The sequence below is a fragment of the Salvelinus alpinus genome, chromosome 6 (genome assembly GCF_045679555.1).
Source record: "Salvelinus alpinus chromosome 6, SLU_Salpinus.1, whole genome shotgun sequence".
NCBI lineage: Eukaryota > Metazoa > Chordata > Actinopteri > Salmoniformes > Salmonidae > Salvelinus > Salvelinus alpinus.
Window position 1 is genome coordinate 44,919,692 of NC_092091.1, and position 20,699 is coordinate 44,940,390.

Sequence of the window (20,699 nt, forward strand, 5' to 3'; positions counted from 1 at the left end):
GGCAGTCTCTATGGGGGTGCCACAGGGTTAAATTCTCAGGCCGACTCTTTTCTCTGTAAATATCAATGATGTCGCTCTTGCTTCTGGTGATTCTCTGATCCACCTCTACGCAGACGACACCATTCTGTATACATCTGGCCCTTCTTTGAACACTGTGTTAACAGACCTCCAAACGAGCTTCAATGCCATATAACAATCCTTCCGTGGCCTCCAACTGCTTTTAAATGCTCGTAAAACTAAATGCATGCTCTTCAACCGATTGCTGCACGCACCTGCCCGACTAGCATCACTACTCTGGACGGTTCTGACTTATATGTATGTAGACAACTACAAATACCTAGGTGTCTGGTTAGACTGTAAACTCTCCTTCCAGACTCACATTAAGCATCTCCAATCCAAAATTAAATCTAGAAGCGGCTTCCTATTTCGCAACTAAGCCTTCTTCACTCATGCTGCCAAACATACCCTCGTAAAACTGACTATCCTACCGATTCTTGACTTCGGCAATTTACAAAATAGCCTCCAACACTCTACTCAGCAAACTGGATGTAGTCTATCACAGTGCCATCCGTTTTGTTACCAAAGCCCCATATACTACCCACCACTGCGACCTGTATGCTCTCATTGGCTGGCCCTCGCTACATATTCGTCGCCAAACCCACTGGCTCCAGGTCATCTATAAGTCTTTGCTAGGTAAAGCCCCGCCTTATCTCAGCTCACTGGTCACCAGAGCAACGCCCACCCGTAGCACATGCTCCAGCAGGTATATTTCACTGGTCATCCCCAAAGCTAACACTTCCTTTGGCCACCTTTCCTTTCAGTTCTCTGCTACCAATGACTGGAACGAATTGCAAAAATCCCTGAAGCTGGAGACTTATATTTCCCTCTCTAACTTTAAGTATCAGCTGTCAGAGCAGCTTACTGATCAATGTACCTGTACTCAGCCAGTCTGTAAATAGCACACCCAACTACCTCATCCCCATATTGTTATTTATCTTCTTGCTCTTTTGCACCCCAGTATCTCTACTTGCTAAATTGTAATTTTTTTCCGCCTCTATGGCCTATTTATTGCCTTACCTCCCTAATCTTCTACATTTGCACACACTGTACATAGATGTTTCTATTGTGTTATTGACTGTACGAATGTTTATGTGTAACTCTTTGTTGTTTTTAAGGCACTGCTTTGCTTTATCTTCGCCAGGTCGCAGTTGTAAATGAGAACTTGTTCTCAACTGGCCTACCTGGTTAAATAAAGGTGAAATAAATAAAAGCGAGTTTGAATACTGGTAGGCTACGTTTCAATTGAATCTGGCATGTGTAACTCTCACTGTTAGGAGCAGAGAAGGGGGCAATTAGAATAACGAGGAGTACGGTTATTCAAATATCCGAACGGACTTTAGTATTCGATTATTTTAATTTTATTTAACCTTTATTTAACTAGGCAAGTCAGTTAAGAACAAATTCTTATTTACAATGACGGCCTAGGAACAGTGGGTTAACTGCCTTGTTCAGGGTCAGAACAACAGGTTTGTACCATGTCAGCTCAGGGATTCGATTTAGCAACCTTTTGGTTACTGGCCCAACGCTCTAACCACCAGGCTACCTGCCGCCCCAAATTACTAGGAGTGCATTCATTTTTAAGAAAAATGCTTTGTCTAAAATGTTATTATCAATGTGGCATTGCTACATAGCCTACAAGGATAGACCATTACATAAAACATGTTTATAAAACAACAGTTTTAGGCTCCATGTGTAGCAAGTGAAGTGGGAGATTTCTCATCTTAAAATGATGGAATTAAGTTGGCTAAATGAGAAGGATTAGGCTACAGTGATCAACCAACAGAGACGCTGTTGTTTCATATGAATGGAGTTGTTGTAGACAAGGGTGCCTCAAAATAGCCTCAATTATCCTTGCTACTTTAGCTAGCTAATTGGCTAATTAAGCTGGCTACTGATGGACCTCAGTGACGTTAACGTGAGTGACTCGTCAGAAGCCTACCAAATTGCATCGGTAAGAGAGCTGTTCATTTGGCTCCTTCAATTGCATACTGGTAGGCTTTTTGCCGATTTAACTGCAGATAAATTATGAAAACATTTGATGACGATGGTGAATCCTCCTCACTGCAGGAACAAAAAGGTAGGCTAGTGGAGAGAGAGACTCCCTCTGGTCTAAAATAGGATAAAAGAAAACCGATTGAATTGTTTTAAAAGCTAATGATACTTATATGGTATTTTCAAATTGATATAGGTCTACTGATTTAATCAAAGTGTTGACGATGGAGTAGTCAACTGCTGCTTTCTGTGCCTCTTAAAAGGAAGTTTGAAGCCTGTTGGAAGTCAGCAGACTCTTACAGGCATGCAGTCAAGATGGGCACTACCGGATGGTATGATAGATCAACTATGGCAGCAACAAGTTTGTCTAACTAGCGCACGTCAGGTGGGTGGGTGGTGTGGTGTGTGTGCGAAGGTTCCTGTTTGTCTTGTGTGTTGGTATAGTGCATATCTGAGTTTGTTTGGCGAGAAGGTGCCTTGAGTAGAGTCATGGGATCACATAAATCAATACTCAAGTCACTCTCATGATCACGGACGTCCCTTTCATTTCAGGGCTGCTGCTTTTTCACAATTCTCTCTCTCTCTTTCTCTCGGCTGTCTTATATTAACTGGGATATGTACTGTACAGTATGGGTTGGTGTCAAGGGGTAGAGAGGATGTTAGAAGGAAGAACCTTTGAAAGGTCCAATGCAGCTGTTTTTATCTCAATATTAAACCATTTCTGGGTAATAATTAAGTACCTTACTGTGACTGTTTTCAATTAAAATGTTCAAGAAGAAACAAAAATAGCTTAGCAAAGAGCAATTTCCCAAGCAAGAATTTTCCTAGTACTCTCTGGGAGGGGTCTGAGTGGGGAGGAGAAACTGAAAACGAGTTGTTATTGGCAGAAAGGTTTGGAACTCTTTCTTATTGGTGTATAAACTAATGTATCACCTGGTGATGTCACCAGGCAGACCAAAACTCGATCCCACCAAAACAGGCTGACATTTCAGGTGGTCTTTTCAAACAGCTCTCACACTAAAAGGGCATTATCATAATTTTCACAAATATATATGAAGCACAGGTAAATCCCATTTTTGACAGCACTGGGCCTTTAAAATGAACCTAAATCTCCAGTCTAGCAGTCTGTCTGTGTGTCTGTCTCCAGACCACACTATGCCTATAGAGCTGAGTCTCCCAGCCAGGCAGGTTTTAGCAGATTACAGGCCTGCTTAGTGACTGGCTTTACTTGACCCCCTGTTTCATCTACACCATGTGTAAAGTGCAGCTTAGCTTACCACCACCAGCCAAAGCTGACACACATCTGAGGCTGAAGCTGCACACACACACGCGCGCGTAGACACACTTACAGACTGACACACACACACATGAACATATATATATATATATATATATGAATATATAAAAATTCAAAAACAAGGACATTTCCAAGTGACCCCAAACTTTTTAATGGTAGTTGATGTCGGAAGTTTACATACCCTTAGGTTGGAGTCATTAAAACTCGTTTTTCAACCACTCCACAAATTTCTTGTTAACAAACTATAGTTTTGACAAATCTACTTTGTGCATGACACAAGTAATTTTTACAACAATTGTTTACAGACCAGATTATTTCACTTATAATTCACTGTATCACAATTCCAGTGTGTCAGAAGTTGACATAAACTAAGTTGACAATCCCTTTAAACAGCTTGGAAAATTCCAGAAAATGATGTCATGGCTTTAGAAGCTTCTGATAGGCTAATTGACATCATTTGAGTCAATTGGAGGTGTACCTGTGGATGTATTTCAAGGCCTACCTTCCAACTCAGTGTCTCTTTGCTTGACATCATGGGAAAATCAAAAGGAATCAGCCAAGACCTCTGAAAAAAATGTGTAGACCTCCACAAGTCTGGTTCATCCTTGGGAGCAATTTTCAAACGCCTGAAGATATCACGTTCATCTGTACAAACAATAGTACGCAATTATAAACACCATCGGACCACGCAGCCGTCATACCGCTCAGGAAGGAGATGCGTTCTGTCTCCTAAGAGATGAACGTACTTTGGTGCAAAAAGTGCAAATCAATCCCAGAACAACAGCAAAGGGCCTTGTGAAGATGCTGGAGGAAAAAGGTGCAAAAGTATCTATATCCACAGTAAAACGAGTCCTATATCGACATAACCTGAAAGGCCGCTCAGCAAGGAAGAAGCCACTGCTCCAAAACCGCTATAAAAAAACAGACTACGGTTTGGAACTGCACATGAAGACAATGATCGTACTTTTTGGAGAAATGTCCTCTTGTCTGATGAAGCAAAAATAGAACTGTTTGGCCATAATGACCATCATTATGTTTGGAGGGAAAAGGGGGAGGCTTGCAAGCCGAAGAACATCATCCCAACCGTGAAGCACGGGGGTGGTGGCGTCATGTTGTGGGGGTGCTATGCTGCAGGAGGGACAGGTGCACTTCACAAAATAGATGGCGTCATGAGGAAGGGAAATTATGTGGATATATTGAAGCAACATCTCAGACATCAGTCAGGAAGTTAAAGCTTGGTCGCAAATGGGTCTTCCAAATGGACAATGACCCCAATCATACTTCCAAATTTGTGGCAAAATGGCTTAAGGACAACAAAGTCAAGGTATTGGAGTGGCCATCACAACGCCCTGACCTCAATCCCATAGAAAATGTGTGGGCAGAACTGAAAAAGCATGTGCCAGCAAGGAGGCCTACAAACCTGACTCAGTTACACCAACTCTGTCAGGAGGAATGGGCCAAAATTCACCCAACTTACTGTGGGAAGCTTGTGGAAGGCTACCCGAAGCATTTGACCCAAGTTAAACAATTTAAAGGCAATACTAATTGAGTGTATGTAAACTTCTGACCAACTGGGAATGTGATGAAAGAAATAAAAGCAGAAATAAATCATTCTCTCTACTGTTATTCTGTCATTTCACATTCTTAAAATAAAGTGGTGATCCTAACTGACCTAAGACAGGGAATTTTTACTAGGATTAAATATCAGGAATTGTGAAAAACTGAGTTTAAATGTATTTTTCTAAGGTGTATGTAAACTTCTCACTTCAACTGTATATATGATTTTTTAAGAAAATCAGGTTAATTTGCATGGCCCAAACTAGTCGTCAGTCAGTGTCTCTCTGGCTAGTTTGGAGTGTGTTTCGTGCTCTTATTACTCAAATACTTAATGGCTGCACTGTTTATAATGCATTACACACAAACACACACACACACACACACACACACACACACACACACACACACACACACACACACACACACACACACACACACACAAAACCGAAAGTTACCAAGGGTGCATAGTCAGGAGAGGGTTTAGGGAATTTGGCAGTAAATGAAACCCTCCCCCCCTCTTCATCTAAGCCTGGGGCAGCAGTGTTCGAGCAGCGCTGTGTCATGTCAAATAAACTCCACACACTGCCCCACATCCCCTTTACACACATACACACACACACACAGGGCCCCAGCTGCTCCGGCAGGCTGAAGTTAACCCCCGCCATCCAAGAGACAGCCATGGAGATGTCAGTTGACTGGAGGTGGGAGGCTGCTTTCTCAGCATGACGAGGCTTACTGCCCACACTGGCCCAGACACACAGACCGATAGGCAGACAGACAGACACAGACAGACGGAGGGAGGGATGGAGGGTGAGCAATCTGCTCTGCAGACAGACAGGAAAGCCCCTAAAGCCTGTCTGGGATACAGACTGGAGCCATTTAGGATGTATGTGTGTGTGTGTCTGTGTCTGTGTGTCTGTGTGTGTGTGTGTGTGGTGTGTGTCATTTTAAGGTAACCCATCCCAACATGTCTCCATTGTCCAGACGGTTTCAGCTGAGAGGTGGGACACAGGCCACTGCCTCTGCCTGCAGCCAGTTCTCACACACACACACACACACACACACACACACACACACACACACACACACACACACACACACACACACACACATACACACACATACACTTATACACACACACACACACACACACAACAGTGTGTGCCTGTCTCAAGGACACCCATGTGTTGAGGAAGTGAGGGAGGGATGGAGGGTAAAGTGTATATTCACTGCCGTAACTAATGGGAAAGTTGCAGCCTTTCTTGTAAATGTCATCTGGCCACTGCCTCAGATGTGTAACCTCTCTCTCTCTCGTCCCCCTCTCTTCCCTCTGTCCATCCCCTTATCTTCCCCCGCTCCATCCCTCTCTTCAGGGAAGAGGTGAATGATAAGCTGAGAGACATGCCTGATGGGACCTTCTTGGTTCGGGATGCCTCCACCAAAATGCAGGGCGACTACACACTAACACTGAGGTAGGTTACCACACTACACACTAACACTGAGGTAGGTTACCACACTACACACTAACACTGATGTAGGTTACCACACTACACACTAACACTGTGGTAGGTTACCACACTACACACTAACACTGAGATAGGTTACCACACTACACACTAACAATGAGGTAGGTTACCACACTACACACTAACACTGAGATAGGTTACCACACTACACACTAACACTGAGGTAGGTTGCCACACTACACACTAACACTGATGTAGGTTACCACACTACACACTAACACTGATGTAGGTTACCACACTACACACTAACACTGATGTAGGTTACCACACTACACACTAACACTGAGGTAGGTTACCACACTACACACTAACACTGATGTAGGTTACCACACTACACACTAACACTGAGGTAGGTTACCACACTACACACTAACACTGATGTAGGTTACCACACTACACACTAACACTGATGTAGGTTACCACACTACACACTAACACTGATGTAGGTTACCACGCTACACACTAACACTGAGGTAGGTTGCCACGCTACACACTAACACTGAGGTAGGTTGCCACATTACACACTAACACTGAGGTAGGTTACCACACTACACACTAACACTGAGGTAGGTTACCACACTACACACTAACACTGAGGTAGGTTACCACACTACACACTAACACTGATGTAGGTTACCACACTACACACTAACACTGAGGTAGGTTACCACACTACACACTAACACTGAGGTTGGTTACCACACTACACACTAACACTGATGTAGGTTACCACACTACACACTAACACTGATGTAGGTTACCACACTACACACTAACACTGAGGTAGGTTACCACACTACACACTAACACTGAGGTAGGTTGCCACACTACACACTAACAGTGAGGTAGGTTACCACACTACACACTAACACTGATGTAGGTTACCACACTACACACTAACACTGAGGTAGGTTACCACACTACACACTAACACTGAGGTAGGTTACCACACTACACACTAACACTGATGTAGGTTACCACACTACACACTAACACTGAGGTAGGTTACCACACTACACACTAACACTGAGGTTGGTTACCACACTACACACTAACAGTGAGGTAGGTTACCACACTACACACTAACAGTGAGGTAAGGCCTCGGACACTTCACTCAAGAGTTTATGTACAGAGGAAGTTTTTTTTTTATGAGGTAGTAGTCGTTAAAGGTATTATTAAAATGTATAATCTTTTAATTAATTTACAGGAGTCCAAATGGTTCTAGAAAGCCCTCTTTAATATGCACATCCTCTCTCTGTCATTTTCTTCTCTGTAGGAAAGGGGGGAACAACAAGTTGATCAAAATCTACCACCGGGATGGGAAGTATGGTTTTTCCGACCCCCTGACATTTGGTTCTGTGGTGGAGCTGATTAGTCACTACAGACATGAGTCTCTGGCCCAGTACAACACCAAGCTAGACGTCAAACTCATGTACCCCATCTCACGCTACCAGCAGGTAGGCACACACACACACACACACACACACACACACACACACACACACACACACACACACACACACACACACACACACACACACACACACACACACACACTCCATCTATCTACTATGCACTCTTCTTTTTCCACCCTCTTTTTCTTCTCACTGTCCTCTTCCTTTACTCTCTTTCTCTTCGGGAACCTATCTTCCTCCTCTCCCTGCTCTTCTCCTCTTCCTCCCCTGCTCCTCCTCTCCTGTGCATCCCCAGTCAATCTAACGAGTAGTGCTGGGGATTGTTCCCTTCCTTCCCAGGCAAAGTGCCTATACAGCAGGATTCATAGCATGGTGAAATATTACCCTTCTTATTCTCCTCTCTCTCTCTCTCCTCCTCCTCTGCTGTGTGCTGTACCGTGCTGCAACGCACAGCTCCCTAAATAATTACACCCATCTTCCATGTCAAAAGGCCGTCCCTGCATTTATATATTATTTTCTCGTTCCCTCGTTCTCGCTCTCCTGACGTGGCTCCCGTGCTCAGCCAGTCATTACTCAAAAGCCTCAGCGCAGAGAATGACCGCCCCCCCCCCCCTGCACATAGAGAAAGGCATCATGGGTCATTAATTAATCAGGAAGCCTCCCTCTGTAAGCACAATCAGACAGGTTAATTCCCAACTCCTGTCCTCCTCTCTCTCTCTCTCTTTCGCTCACTCTCTGCACTTCATATCAATGTATCTCCCTCTAATGCGCGCTCTTTCATTCGCTTTCTTTCCTCTCAGGATCAGCTGGTGAAAGAGGACAACATTGACGCGGTGGGTAAGAAACTCCAGGAGTACCACAATCAATACCAGGAGAAGAGCAAGGAGTACGACCGGCTTTATGAGGAATACACCAAGACCTCACAGGTACCGTACACAACACACTATACTGTTAGCCCATCATACCACACACAACTACCCTGCACCCGCATCACCAAACCCAATACAGACCAAGTAGTTAGCGGACACCAACTATGTTCTATTTTAATCAGGAAAGGAACAGCTACACTGAAGTGTACAACACTTTAAGAACACCAATGGGGGGTTATGACTGTGCCAGGCTGATAAATCTAGACAAATAGACGTAGACTTTATTCATGAGACGATCACGCCATTATCAGGCCGATGAATGGAGGACTGATAGCCCCCGGTGTCTTTGTCAACCCTCTCAGGAGATTCAGATGAAGAGGACGGCCATCGAGGCCTTCAACGAGACCATCAAGATCTTCGAGGAGCAGTGTCACACACAGGAGCGCTACAGCAAAGAGTACATCGAGCGCTTCCGCCGGGAGGGCAACGACAAGGAGATTGAGAGGTATTCAGGGGGCTTTTTTATTGGCTCAGACCTGCTCCAATTGGAACGCACTCGATTTGTCATCAGGCAAAGTCATGTTTGTGTACATCAGAGAATGTGGTGTCTAGATTGACCTTAAGTGTTTAGCAGAATGTTAGGTTGTGGGGTTGATGGAAATAGTTATGACGAATGGTAATAGTAGCGCAGGAGTACACATACAGTATGCAGTATCCCGACCCATCCTCCCCCTCTCATCCTCCGCTCCCTCTCTGTCCTACAGGATCATGATGAACTACGAGAAGCTTAAGTCTCGTCTGGGTGAGATCCACGACAGTAAGATTCGTCTGGAGCAGGACCTGAAGACCCAGGCTCTGGACAACAGAGAGACAGACAAGAAGATGAACAGCCTCAAACCTGACCTCATCCAGCTCCGCAAGATCAGGGACCAATACCTTGTGTAAGTAGTAACCCATACAGCAAAGGGTTAAGATACAGTTATCATATAGGACCAATACCTTGTGTAAGTAGTAACCCATACAGCAAAGGGTTAAGATACAGTTATCATATAGGACCAATACCTTGTGTAAGTAGTAACCCATACAGGAAAGGGTTAAGATACAGTTATCGTATAGGACCAGTACATTGTGTAAGTAGAAACCCATACAGCAAAGGGTTAAGATACAGTTATCGTATAGGACCAGTACATTGTGTAAGTAGTAACCCATACAGCAAAGAGTTAACAGAGTAACACCAGTATCTTGGGTAAGTAATCTATGATGGAGGAAAGAGTTAACCTTGTAGGTGTATAGTAGGGACCCATACCTTGTGTAAGTAACCCAGACTGCAAGGAGTTCATACGGGGTTAACTGGAGAACTGCCATGTTTTTATTTATTTAACTAGGCAAGTCAGTTAAGAACAAATTCCTATTTACATTGACAGCCCAGGAACAGTGGGTTAACTGCCTTGTTCAGGGGCAGAATGACAGATTTTTACCTTGTCAGTTTGGGGATTTGACCTAGCGACCTTTCGGTTACTGGCCCAACGCCCTAACCACCTGCCGAACCACTAGGCTGTATTACAAGCTTGTGTTTCCTCTGAGCTAAAGGCAGGCTCTTTATAGGGAAGTCCCTGGGCTGCCTGGGGAGAGAAAGGCCATGGCTTCTGGGAAGCCTCTAATAGCATTACCAGGTCTGCCGCGTTTCTACACACCGATTCATTCAGAAGGGTTGTGCGAGTGCTATTAATTCAATACCTTTTGTCGTCTGTTCTGTTCAATGGAGGAATGATGCGCATAATGAAAGAAGGGCTTTAACTCGATGTTTGTAGTAATTTCCTCTTTCTCTCTCTTTCTCTCTCTCTCTCTCCAGCTGGCTCAATCACAAAGGAGTGCGACAGAAACGAATTAACGACTGGCTGGGGATCAAGAACGAGAACACAGATGAGTAAGTGTTCCGAGCCCGGCCTCCCAGCCTCGCACTGCAAGGCTCACTCGTATCTGTAGCGTGGACGTCTTGGAGCAATAGACTCCACATTGGCTCATCCACTATAGTCTTTTCACTATACTCACGTTTGAGGGATATAGATTGGAGTAAATCGTCCTCGTTTGATATGTTGGCTCCACCGTGTATTAATCATCTCGAATGAATCTCCGCTAGACCCTATGCTTATCTCGCTCCCCTGTCTCCTGCGTGTGTAGAGGGTACTTTGTGAGTACCGAAGAGGATGAAAACCTGCCCCACTACGATGAGAAGAGCTGGTTTGTGGGAGACCTGAACAGAACCCAGTCTGAAGACCTTCTCCTAGACAAACCTGACGGAGCCTTCCTCATCAGGGAGAGCAGCAAGAAGGGCTGCTACGCATGCTCTGTGGTGTAAGTAGTCAAGTATATTCTATCAATAAGATAAGCCTGCTCTGTGGTGTAAGTACTCAAGTATATTCTATCAATAAGATAAGCCTGCTCTGTGGTGTAAGTACTCAAGTATATTCTATCAATAAGATAAGCCTGCTCTGTGGTGTAAGTACTCAAGTATATTCTATCAATAAGATAAGCCGGCTCTGTGGTGTAAGTACTCAAGTATATTCTATCAATAAGATAAGCCTGCTCTGTAGTGTAAGTACTCAAGTATATTCTATCAATAAGATAAGCCTGCTCTGTAGTGTAAGTACTCAAGTATATTCTATCAATAAGATAAGCCTGCTCTGTAGTGTAAGTACTCAAGTATATTCTATCAATAAGATAAGCCTGCTCTGTAGTGTAAGGACTCAAGTATATTCTATCAATAAGATAAGCCTGCTCCATAGTGTAAGGACTCAAGTATATACTATGCATGAGATAAGCATTCTCCCTGGTGGAAGTACTCAAGCATATACTATGAATAAGATAAGCATGCTCCGTAGTGTAAGTACTCAAGTATATACTATCAATAAGATAAGCCTGCTCCGTAGTGTCAGTGTCTCAATATGTACTACTGATTGAGTCTCTGCGATGATGATATGCCATGGTAAATTTTGCTAAATTGTGGTAGTTCAATAATCCTCTGTGAGTGTGTCAAAAACTGCTCTTATACAGTGCCTTTGGAAAATATTCAGATCCCTTCCCTTTTTCCAATTTTTTTTAAACGTTAGAGCCTTATTCTAAAATGGATTAAATACAAAAATACCCCATAATGACAAATAAAAAATAAAAAAACGGAAATATGACATTTACATAAGTATTCAGACCCTTTACTCAGTACTTTGTTGAAGCACCTTTGGCAGTGATTACAGCCATGAGTCTTCTTGAGGAGTTTCTCCCATTCTTCTCTGCAGATCGTCTCAAGCTCTGTCAGGTTGAGTGGGGAGCGTTGCTGCACAGCTATTTTCAGGTCTCTCCAGAGATATTAGATCGGGTTCAAGTCTGGGCTCTGGCTGGGTCACTCAAGGACAGTTAGAGACTAGTCCCGAAGCCACTTCTTGGCTGTGTGCTTAGGGTCATTGTCCTATTGGAAGATGACCTTTGCCAGACTGAGGTCCTGAGAGCTCTGGAGCAGGTTTTCATCAAGGATCTTTCTGTACTTTGCTCCGTTCATCTTTCCCTCGATCCTGACTAGTCTCCCAGTCTCTGCCGCTGAAAAACATTCACACAGCATGCTTCACCGTAGGGATGGTGCCAGGTTTCCTCCAGACGTGATGCTTGGCATTCAGGCCCAAGAGTTCAATCTTGATTTCATCAGACCAGAGAATCTTGTTTCTTATGGTCTGAGTGTCCTTTAGGTGCCCTTTGGCAACTCCAAGCGGACTGTCATGTGTCTTTTACTTCAATCTGGCCACTCTACCATAAAGGCCTGATTGGTGGAGCGCTGCAGAGTTGGTTGTCCTTCTGGAAGTTTCTCCCATCTCCACAGAGGAACTCTAGAGCTATGTCAGAGTGACCATCGGGTTCTAGGTCACCTCCTTGACCAAGGCCCTTCTCCCCAGATTATAAGGGCACAAGGCAAGACCCAAATGCAGACACAGGAGGCAGATGGTTGAGTCCAAACAGTACCAGGCGAAAGGCAGGCTCGAGGTCAGGACAGGCAGAGTGGTCAGGCAGGCGGATTCGGTGTCCGGACAGGCAAGGGTCAAAACCAGGAGGGCTAGGAAAAGACAGAGAGTGGGAAAAATAGGAGCTAGGAAAAACGCTGGTTGACTTGGCAAAACAAGACGAACTGGCACAGAGAGACAGAAAACACAGGGATAAATAGACCGGGGACTAATGCGGAAAACAGGAGGCACCTGGAGGTGGGTGGAGACAATCACAAAGACAGGTGAAACAGATCAGGGCGTGACACAGATTGCTCAGTTTGGCCAGGAGGCCAGCTCTTGGAAGAGTCTTGGTGGTTCCAAACTTCTTCCATTTAAGAATGATGGAGGACAATGTGTTCTTGGGGTCCTTTAATGCGGCAGACATTTTTGGTACCCTTCCCCAGATCTGTGCCTCGATACAATCCTGTCTCGGAGCTCTACGGACAATTCCTTTGACCTCGTGGCATGGTTTTTGCTCTGACATGCAGGTCATCTGTGGGACCTTATATAGACCGGTGTGTGCCTTTCCAAATCATGTCCAATCAATTGAATTTACCACAGGTGGACTTCAATCAAGTTGTAGAAACATCTCAAGGATGAGCAATGGAAACAGGATGCACCCGAGCACAATTTTGAGTTTCATAGCAAAGAGTCTGAATACTTATGTAAATAAGTTATTTTTTGTTATTTTTTAATATAAAATCTACAAACATTTCTAAAAACCTGTTTTCGCTTCGTAATTATGGGTTATTGTGTAGATTGATGAGGAAAAACAATTACTTCAATCCATTTTAGAATAAGGCTGTAACATAACTTGTGTGTTTGGCTAGTATTAATACCTTCTATCCTCTCTTTCTACAGTGTGGAGGGTGAGGTTAAGCACTGTGTGATTTACAGCACGCAGAGGGGCTACGGCTTCGCTGAGCCTTACAACCTGTACAGCTCTCTGAAAGACCTGGTCCTGCACTACCACCAGACCTCCCTGGTCCAGCACAACGACTCGCTCAATGTGCGCCTGGCCTACCCTGTCTACGCACAGATGCCCTCATCCTCCGGCCCTGCCCCACGGAGATGAGCACTAACTATTACCCAGAACCTGAGAAAAAACCTGAGATGGGGGGGGGGGGAGAAAAAAAAAAGTCAGAAACACTTGCTGCAACACACACGTCAGCCACCTTGGAGTTATATATATTTTTACTAGAACAATTGGAGGGCATTCTTTCTAAAGACTGCTTGATTTGCACAAGGAAGTTTTCAATGTTTGTGAATGTGAAAAAACTGAAGGAAAAGAGAAGAGCCGAGTTTTAGGTGACCCTGCTGCAACCTAAACTCCAGCCAGGACTCTTTTACAGATTAACGACAACATGAAGGCGCTCAATTTTAAGGCTTTGTTTCCTGTCGTCCGTCTGTCGCCCAAATTATCATTTTAATTTTTTTTCTTTTCTGGTTTTGTTTTGTTTCTTTTTTTTATTTGGACAATTTGTTTTGTTCACTGCTTGTTTGCTAAATGCAAGAGATGATGATTATAATGATGTCGAGTGTATGTTCTCTGTCCCTTTCCGAATGAAAAGCAAAAATAATGTAGCATAACAGACAAAATACGCTTGTTCAGTGTCCCTCCATATAGACTGCTGCTGAAGGGTTGGGGGGGATGAAGGGAAGGGAGAATCGAAGGGAGGGAAGAGTCGAGGGGTCACAAGCGAGAGAAAAATGTTTTGTAGTCTTAAAAGAAGGAAAAAAAGCTTGATTTTATACTAACCGTAGATGGAGTGAGTTTGTTTTCTTGATGGCTGGATCATATTTCCTTTGACACATTGTAAGTTATGGTAAAGTCATGTCGTTATAGTCACCTACAGAGACCAAAGTTGGCATGGGCAGAAACAAGTCCATTGTGTTTTTATTAGTCTGTATGAATGGAGAAGATTGAAAAAGAGTGGTTGCTTTGTTTAATACCACACATGAAACAGAGTTTGGGCCCAGTGCTCGTGCACTATAAGCTCTGAGGGGATGGTACGCACAGACGGAGACGGTCGGTAGGTTTGACCGTCTAGACGCCGGGCACGGTCGAGTTAGAAGCACTTATCTAAGAGGAGAGCCCAGCCAAGGCTGCACCGTACGGTTTGACACCAAATCCCAAAACTAAGGAGAAACAAACTACCTTAGAACCTGAAACATGTTTGTTTTAAACAAAATATTATTTGTAGTATATGCTAATGTCTGTTTAAAACAAACGGGGACTTTATGTATTGGTTACGGAACCTTTGAGATAATAGGCTTTGAACTGTTTTAGTGTACACGAAGCAGGTAGGGAGGGGGGAGTTTCAAGTGGAAGACGAATGCTTTTGATGATGATAAAAACTTGAAGAAAGTGCAATCCAACTATGTATTACGATTATTTAGGTTAGCAGTCACCCGGAGAGCTGAACGAACCCAGCTTCCAGACAGACTCGCAGGAGAGATAATCAAAGTGCACATTGAAGCTTTTGAAGATATATTGCTTTTTTTTCCTTTTGTTTTTGTTTGTGCTTCACTCAAACGTCTTACCCGGTGCTTGACTTTAAGACCAGTGGAAACATTTCTGTTGAAAATAAAAGATTATAACATCGCACAATAAATATTGACAAAATGACAAACAACCACAATGTGCAATTTTCCAGTCTATTCGGTCACCTCTACTTCCTGATATGAAACTCTATTCTGATTGGCTGTTGTTTGGTTACCATTGTCTCTCCTTGCTGACCTATCTAACCAGCAGCCTCTGAGACAGACAATGGACCAGTGATGTCGAAATATGGTGGATAAATGAAGATGGTTCACTCAGGCCGTTTACCATTGAAAATAAATTGACCATTTCTGGTCTACTTAACTGGGTGTTTCCATAGACACCAATCAAATAGCAGTTGGGTCCTGTCTACTTAGTTCATTTTCTTTCATTGAACCAGAAAAAAATACAGTGAGTGGGTTATTTCACTTCCTCATCCATCTCTGAGTGTCCCTGGGGTCCTGAGTGTCCCTGAGTGTCCCAGACAGTTGTCCCCTCCCTACCTGTTCATCTTAGGCCATATTTAAGGCCTTGTTGACAGGAGAGGGTAGTGCAGCAGCAGAGGGGTGATTTAGTGACCCTGGAGTAGAACAAACACAGCCGTTTTTAATCGAGCCCCCTCCAAATTTGCACCTTACTGGACACATTTTTTGGGCTCAATCGGGGGTAAAGACACCACTCCAGTGAGGTTGACTACCAAAATTGATCTGACAGATTCACAGTTACACATAAATAAAACTGGATTCAAATAAGCAACTCCCTTGTCACACTTTGAGAACAAGAGAGTTGTATATCGTCTGGAGTCTTTACTAAACGACCAGTGGAAATCAGCGAAGTGTATGGGGTCACAACAGTGAGAACCAGTGCTCAGTGTGTGTGAGGAGGAAAGTTGAGGCCATGCGGTGGTGGTGAAGTGGAATCATCATGGTGAATGAGGGAATGATACAGCCTTGGTAAAAAAGCCAGGCCTCTACGCCCCCCCCGAGTATCTATCTCCCCTGTATCTCCTCCACAACGACACCATACGCTTCTGCGAATCATCTTTATCTAACATACACCCCCACCCCTTGGAGTAGTGCACTAAGATAAGCCAGATGAGGCAGTGGGGGGTGGAGGGGTCACTAGGTCACAGTCAGTGCTGAAAGCCCTTGATGAAGAACACGTGCAAGGGAGGAGGAGGGAGAAGGTGTGACACTCCCTCTGAAGACTAGAGGAGAGATGGGTTATCCCTTATTCAGTCTCTCCCTGGTCTGTATGTGCTGATGTGCCTAGTAACAGCTGTTAGGGTTAAGGTGAGGTTCAGCTCTTCTGTATGGAGTGTAGTGGGGTGTGGTATGGTGTACTGGGGAGGAAAGGGGGTTAGAGGTCATGTTGAATGTAAAACTGGATCAGGCTGTTCTGATAAATGGACGTTTGTTTGTGTCTCCTCGTCCCTGTTTTCTTTGGCAAGGACCCTCAGGCAGGATGCTAGGATACCCTTTTGCTACATAACAGTTTCATAACAAAACCCACTTTGATCTCTGGACTGGTAAAACCAGGTTTAACAACACCCAGACAGTAAGCGAGACCTTTTGTCATTAATTCTAATGGTGTCTACCTGGTTTTAATCGTGTCTATCCACCTCGGTGGCCCTGCTCTGTTAGGTTCGTCCACTGAGGTAGCTCAAGAGCCTCCTGTCTATCTTCACTTCAGTCTCCTCTCCTTCCTTATCCTCCACCATGGTTTGAAGGTTGTTATTTTGTTGACTTTTGGTCCGTTTTTTACTTGGAGCCCTATAGGGCCCTAACTCTATTACTTGAACTATTGCATTGCTCACTGTTGAATGTCTTTATATAGAAATATACATCTATGAAATAAAATATCTGTTTTGTTGTTCTATAGTAGTGAGCAGGACTGGGTTGACTTTGAAATATATAGAATATGTTTATGTCACAGAAACAGAAATAAAAGTACGCTTCTTTGCAAGGAGGGAAAGATGTGCTCTGTAAACCTTCTCAGAAATATACTAAGATTATGTTTGTTGTTGGGGGGCTTGTCTGATATTGCAAACATCACTCTTCAGAGAAGACAGGGTGCATCCGAAATGGTGCCGTATTTCCGATACAGTGCTTGGGGAAAGTGTGCCATTTCAGACGCAGACATAGTGTGACTCTGTCTCATCTTCAGTTGTTATTTTCCACCGTGAGACAAAGCATTTCTCATACTAATCTATGATGCTAAAAGAACACATACTGTTTTTGTTTGTGATTTAGTTGTTGTTCCTCTACTTTTTCCCCCCCCTGGCATTGAGACCAAAGATTTCAGTTGACTTTATTTTTAGCCTTTAGATGTTGATAGTTTGAAAAGGGATGTTTATTTCCATTGCCTTGTTACCAGAAGAACTCAGAAGTTAACATGGTACAGTAGCTAGAGGTAGTCAGAGTGAGTGAGTATGTCCCATACAGTTAGCTAGAATCCCCTGTTAGTGATAATGGTGTTTCTAATTATCAATAAAAGTCATTATTATGAAGTATAATAATAATGCATTATTGGGGATAGGTGTTCCTTGGTGATATTTGAGGTATTCGATCTATACCAAAGAACATTTGGATGTCCTTACCAAGCAGTGTGGTTAAGGAGGATAGTTTGCCACTCACATCACCTCTCAGTCTTTTGTCTATTCAAATTAGACCGATAGTTTTCACCGCTCTGAAAGTGATGAGAGATAGAAGGCAGATTCATTCCTATGCCAGGCTTTAATTTGTATGATTTAGCAAGTCTCTGCACCCATGATCTGAGTGTCTTTATTAGTCTACGATATGTGTGCCATTAGTGTGATTCCTCTATTAGTTTAGTTTTGTTAAGTTCATGAAAGACCTCTTACTTCACCAAAAACACTCCCTGTGTCTGTCTCCTTGTTTTCTCACAACACAGTCATATATTTGCACACGTTGATCCAGTCGGACGTATGGTTGCGCTCTCTCCCTCTCAGCTTTGAAAGGAAGTGAATAAGACGAATACACTTCAATTTCCCCTTGTGTCTAGTGGTTTGTCTTAAAAAGAGAAGAAGTGATTGTCGTTCTTCTGCAGGACAGAAAGCAAGTTTTCCTTAAGTTCTTTCACTCCGGAATGCATGCAATATCCCTTTCCTTTTCTGTCAAGGGTCAGAAGTCAGGGGTCAGGGACAGAGGAGTGATGCGTGAGAGAGATGTTCTGTCTGAGATTAGTGTTTATGAAAGAACAGCACCTTTGTGTTTCTGTAGAACCACTGTCAGTGGGATTTTACTTGGGACAAGATGTGCTGCACATACCACAAGACATTTCGAAGGGGTTAGGACGAACCAAAATATCGATTACCCAAGTTTACTTTTTGACTGTTTTAATAGTTTTCTGTGTGAAAACAAAACTCTTAAGTTGGAGTACAGGTACAGGACGATGCAGGCTTAGGTTTCCTATAGCACCACAAGACTGTTATATAGCTATAATGTCTGTTGTTCTTCTTCTTGCCCTCAAGCAGTTCTGCAAAGTTTTATTTGCAGCATGCAGCTAGTGGGGTTTGAATATGTTGTGATTCTCACCAGGAGTCGTGTGTGTTCTTACCACTGCTATCTGATCACAATACCCAGCACAGCTTCAAGGAGTACAGCTTCTTATTTAAAAAAAATAAAAAAAGATTTAGAAAGAAAAGAGAAAAAAATAGTTTGGAAGAAAAAAAATGTGTGTATCACACTGTCCCTATCCCTCTTTTGACATACGTACAGATCCAGCATGCATCTTTGGTACTCTTGACTGTTGTTTTTTTGTGTTTAAAAGAAAATAGAAAAAGAGAATGTTTTAAGAAAAACTGTTCTTTGACTGTTTATGGTGTATTCCGATCTGAATTTTAATCCTAGCTAACTAAACAAGTCACTGCTTCCAGCGGAACCAAGTCACAGTCCTTTTATTGTCAGTTTATAGCGTTATAAGTATGTAATACTGAGAAAGATGAACGTCACCGCAAGAAAAACATGTGTTCATTATTGTTTGTTTGGCATGTTGAAACGAACGCGTTTCTCCATGTCACAATATCCGTCAATGTTTGAGACATACAACATAATGTGCTTTGAACGTTTGACCCGTGAAGCATCTACTGGGTTGCTTACAGTACACAACTTGAAACTCACATAATCAAACCGTTATTCTTATTTCACAGACCGTTCGCAGAATTTTGTGACACCAGCAGTTTTTGTGACGTTGGGCTACTTCTTAGACAAAATACAAGCAATATGATATTCATCTCCTTTTATATTTCTGTATTTCTTACTTTATGCTGACAATTACTGCGAAGTAAGTACCTACTCACATAGACTTTCTGGTATATAATTGTGTGTTTCTGGAGCGACATTGTAGCGTTGTTGTGGATTGTGATGGTGATGACTTTATCTTGTACAGCCGGCTATGAGTGGTTCTCTACTCTCCAGACCAATCAAACAGAGACTTCTTTCTCAGTATTACAACAACATCATACATACCTTGCTTTTAGCTTCTATATGTATTCCCTTCTTCAGTTAAGTTGTTTCAATAACGTCACGGTACACTACTTCACTTTCTCGTATCTGTTGCAATAGTTTGTATATGTTGTAAAATCTCCATTTGTTATGATCTCAACTCTTGTACGTTATCAATGGAACTTCACTATATTCATTTCTCTCGCAGAATAAAGAAAATATTTTATTCAAACCTGTTGTCTCTGTATTGTGGGTCAATTAAACAATAAGGCCTGAGGAGGTGTGGTATACGGCCAATATACCACGGCCCGGCGTAACGAGGAGTGCCTGGAAACAGCCCTTAGTCGTGGTATATTGGCCATATACCACAAACCCCCGAGGTGCTTCATTGCTATTATAAACTGGTTACCAACATAATTAGAGCAGTTAAATGTTTGGTCATACCGATGGTATACGGTCTGATATACCACAGCTGTCAGCCAATCAGCATTCAAGGCTCGAACCACCCAGTTTATTATGGGGAATGAATGGTGACCAGCAGATCAATGTTACAGCTTGAAGCTCACACAGAGTTTTGGCTTTAAAGATCATTTGCAGGTATTTCAATTTCTGTATCTCGACATGACACCAATAGTGTATAGAGTTGAGCATGCTTAAATCAATGTGGTTGATGAATAAGATATAACCATCTTATATATATAGACACTGCTCAAAAAAATAAAGGGAACACTTAAACAACACAATGTAACTCCAAGTCAATCACACTTCTGTGAAATCAAACTGTCCACTTCGGAAGCAACACTGATTGACAATAAATTTCACATGCTGTTGTGCAAATGGATTAGACAAAAGGTGGAAATTATAGGCAATTAGCAAGACATCCCCAATAAAGGAGTGGTTCTGCAGGTGGTGACCACAGACCACTTCTCAGTTCCTATGCTTCCTGG

General features: G+C 43.1%; 1 protein-coding gene across 4 annotated transcripts in view; it reads left to right on the forward strand.

Annotated features, from left to right (window-relative positions):
* The window catches only part of LOC139578744 (phosphatidylinositol 3-kinase regulatory subunit gamma), a 306,191-nt gene extending 286,207 nt beyond the window's left edge, over positions 1–19,984 (forward strand). For 3 of the 4 annotated variants that reach the window (XM_071406720.1, XM_071406721.1, XM_071406722.1), the window contains 8 exons: positions 6,280–6,378; positions 7,709–7,889; positions 8,648–8,773; positions 9,079–9,221; positions 9,481–9,657; positions 10,569–10,643; positions 10,898–11,071; positions 13,606–19,984. In XM_071406720.1, coding sequence (XP_071262821.1) covers positions 6,280–6,378; positions 7,709–7,889; positions 8,648–8,773; positions 9,079–9,221; positions 9,481–9,657; positions 10,569–10,643; positions 10,898–11,071; positions 13,606–13,819 — 1,189 coding nt within the window. In that variant the 3' untranslated portion in view covers positions 13,820–19,984. Of the gene's footprint in view, positions 1–6,279; positions 6,379–7,450; positions 7,464–7,708; positions 7,890–8,647; positions 8,774–9,078; positions 9,222–9,480; positions 9,658–10,568; positions 10,644–10,897; positions 11,072–13,605 lie in introns of those variants that run through there. The other variant, XM_071406723.1, reaches the window with a different exon arrangement.
* Positions 19,985–20,699: the final 715 nt, after the last annotated feature.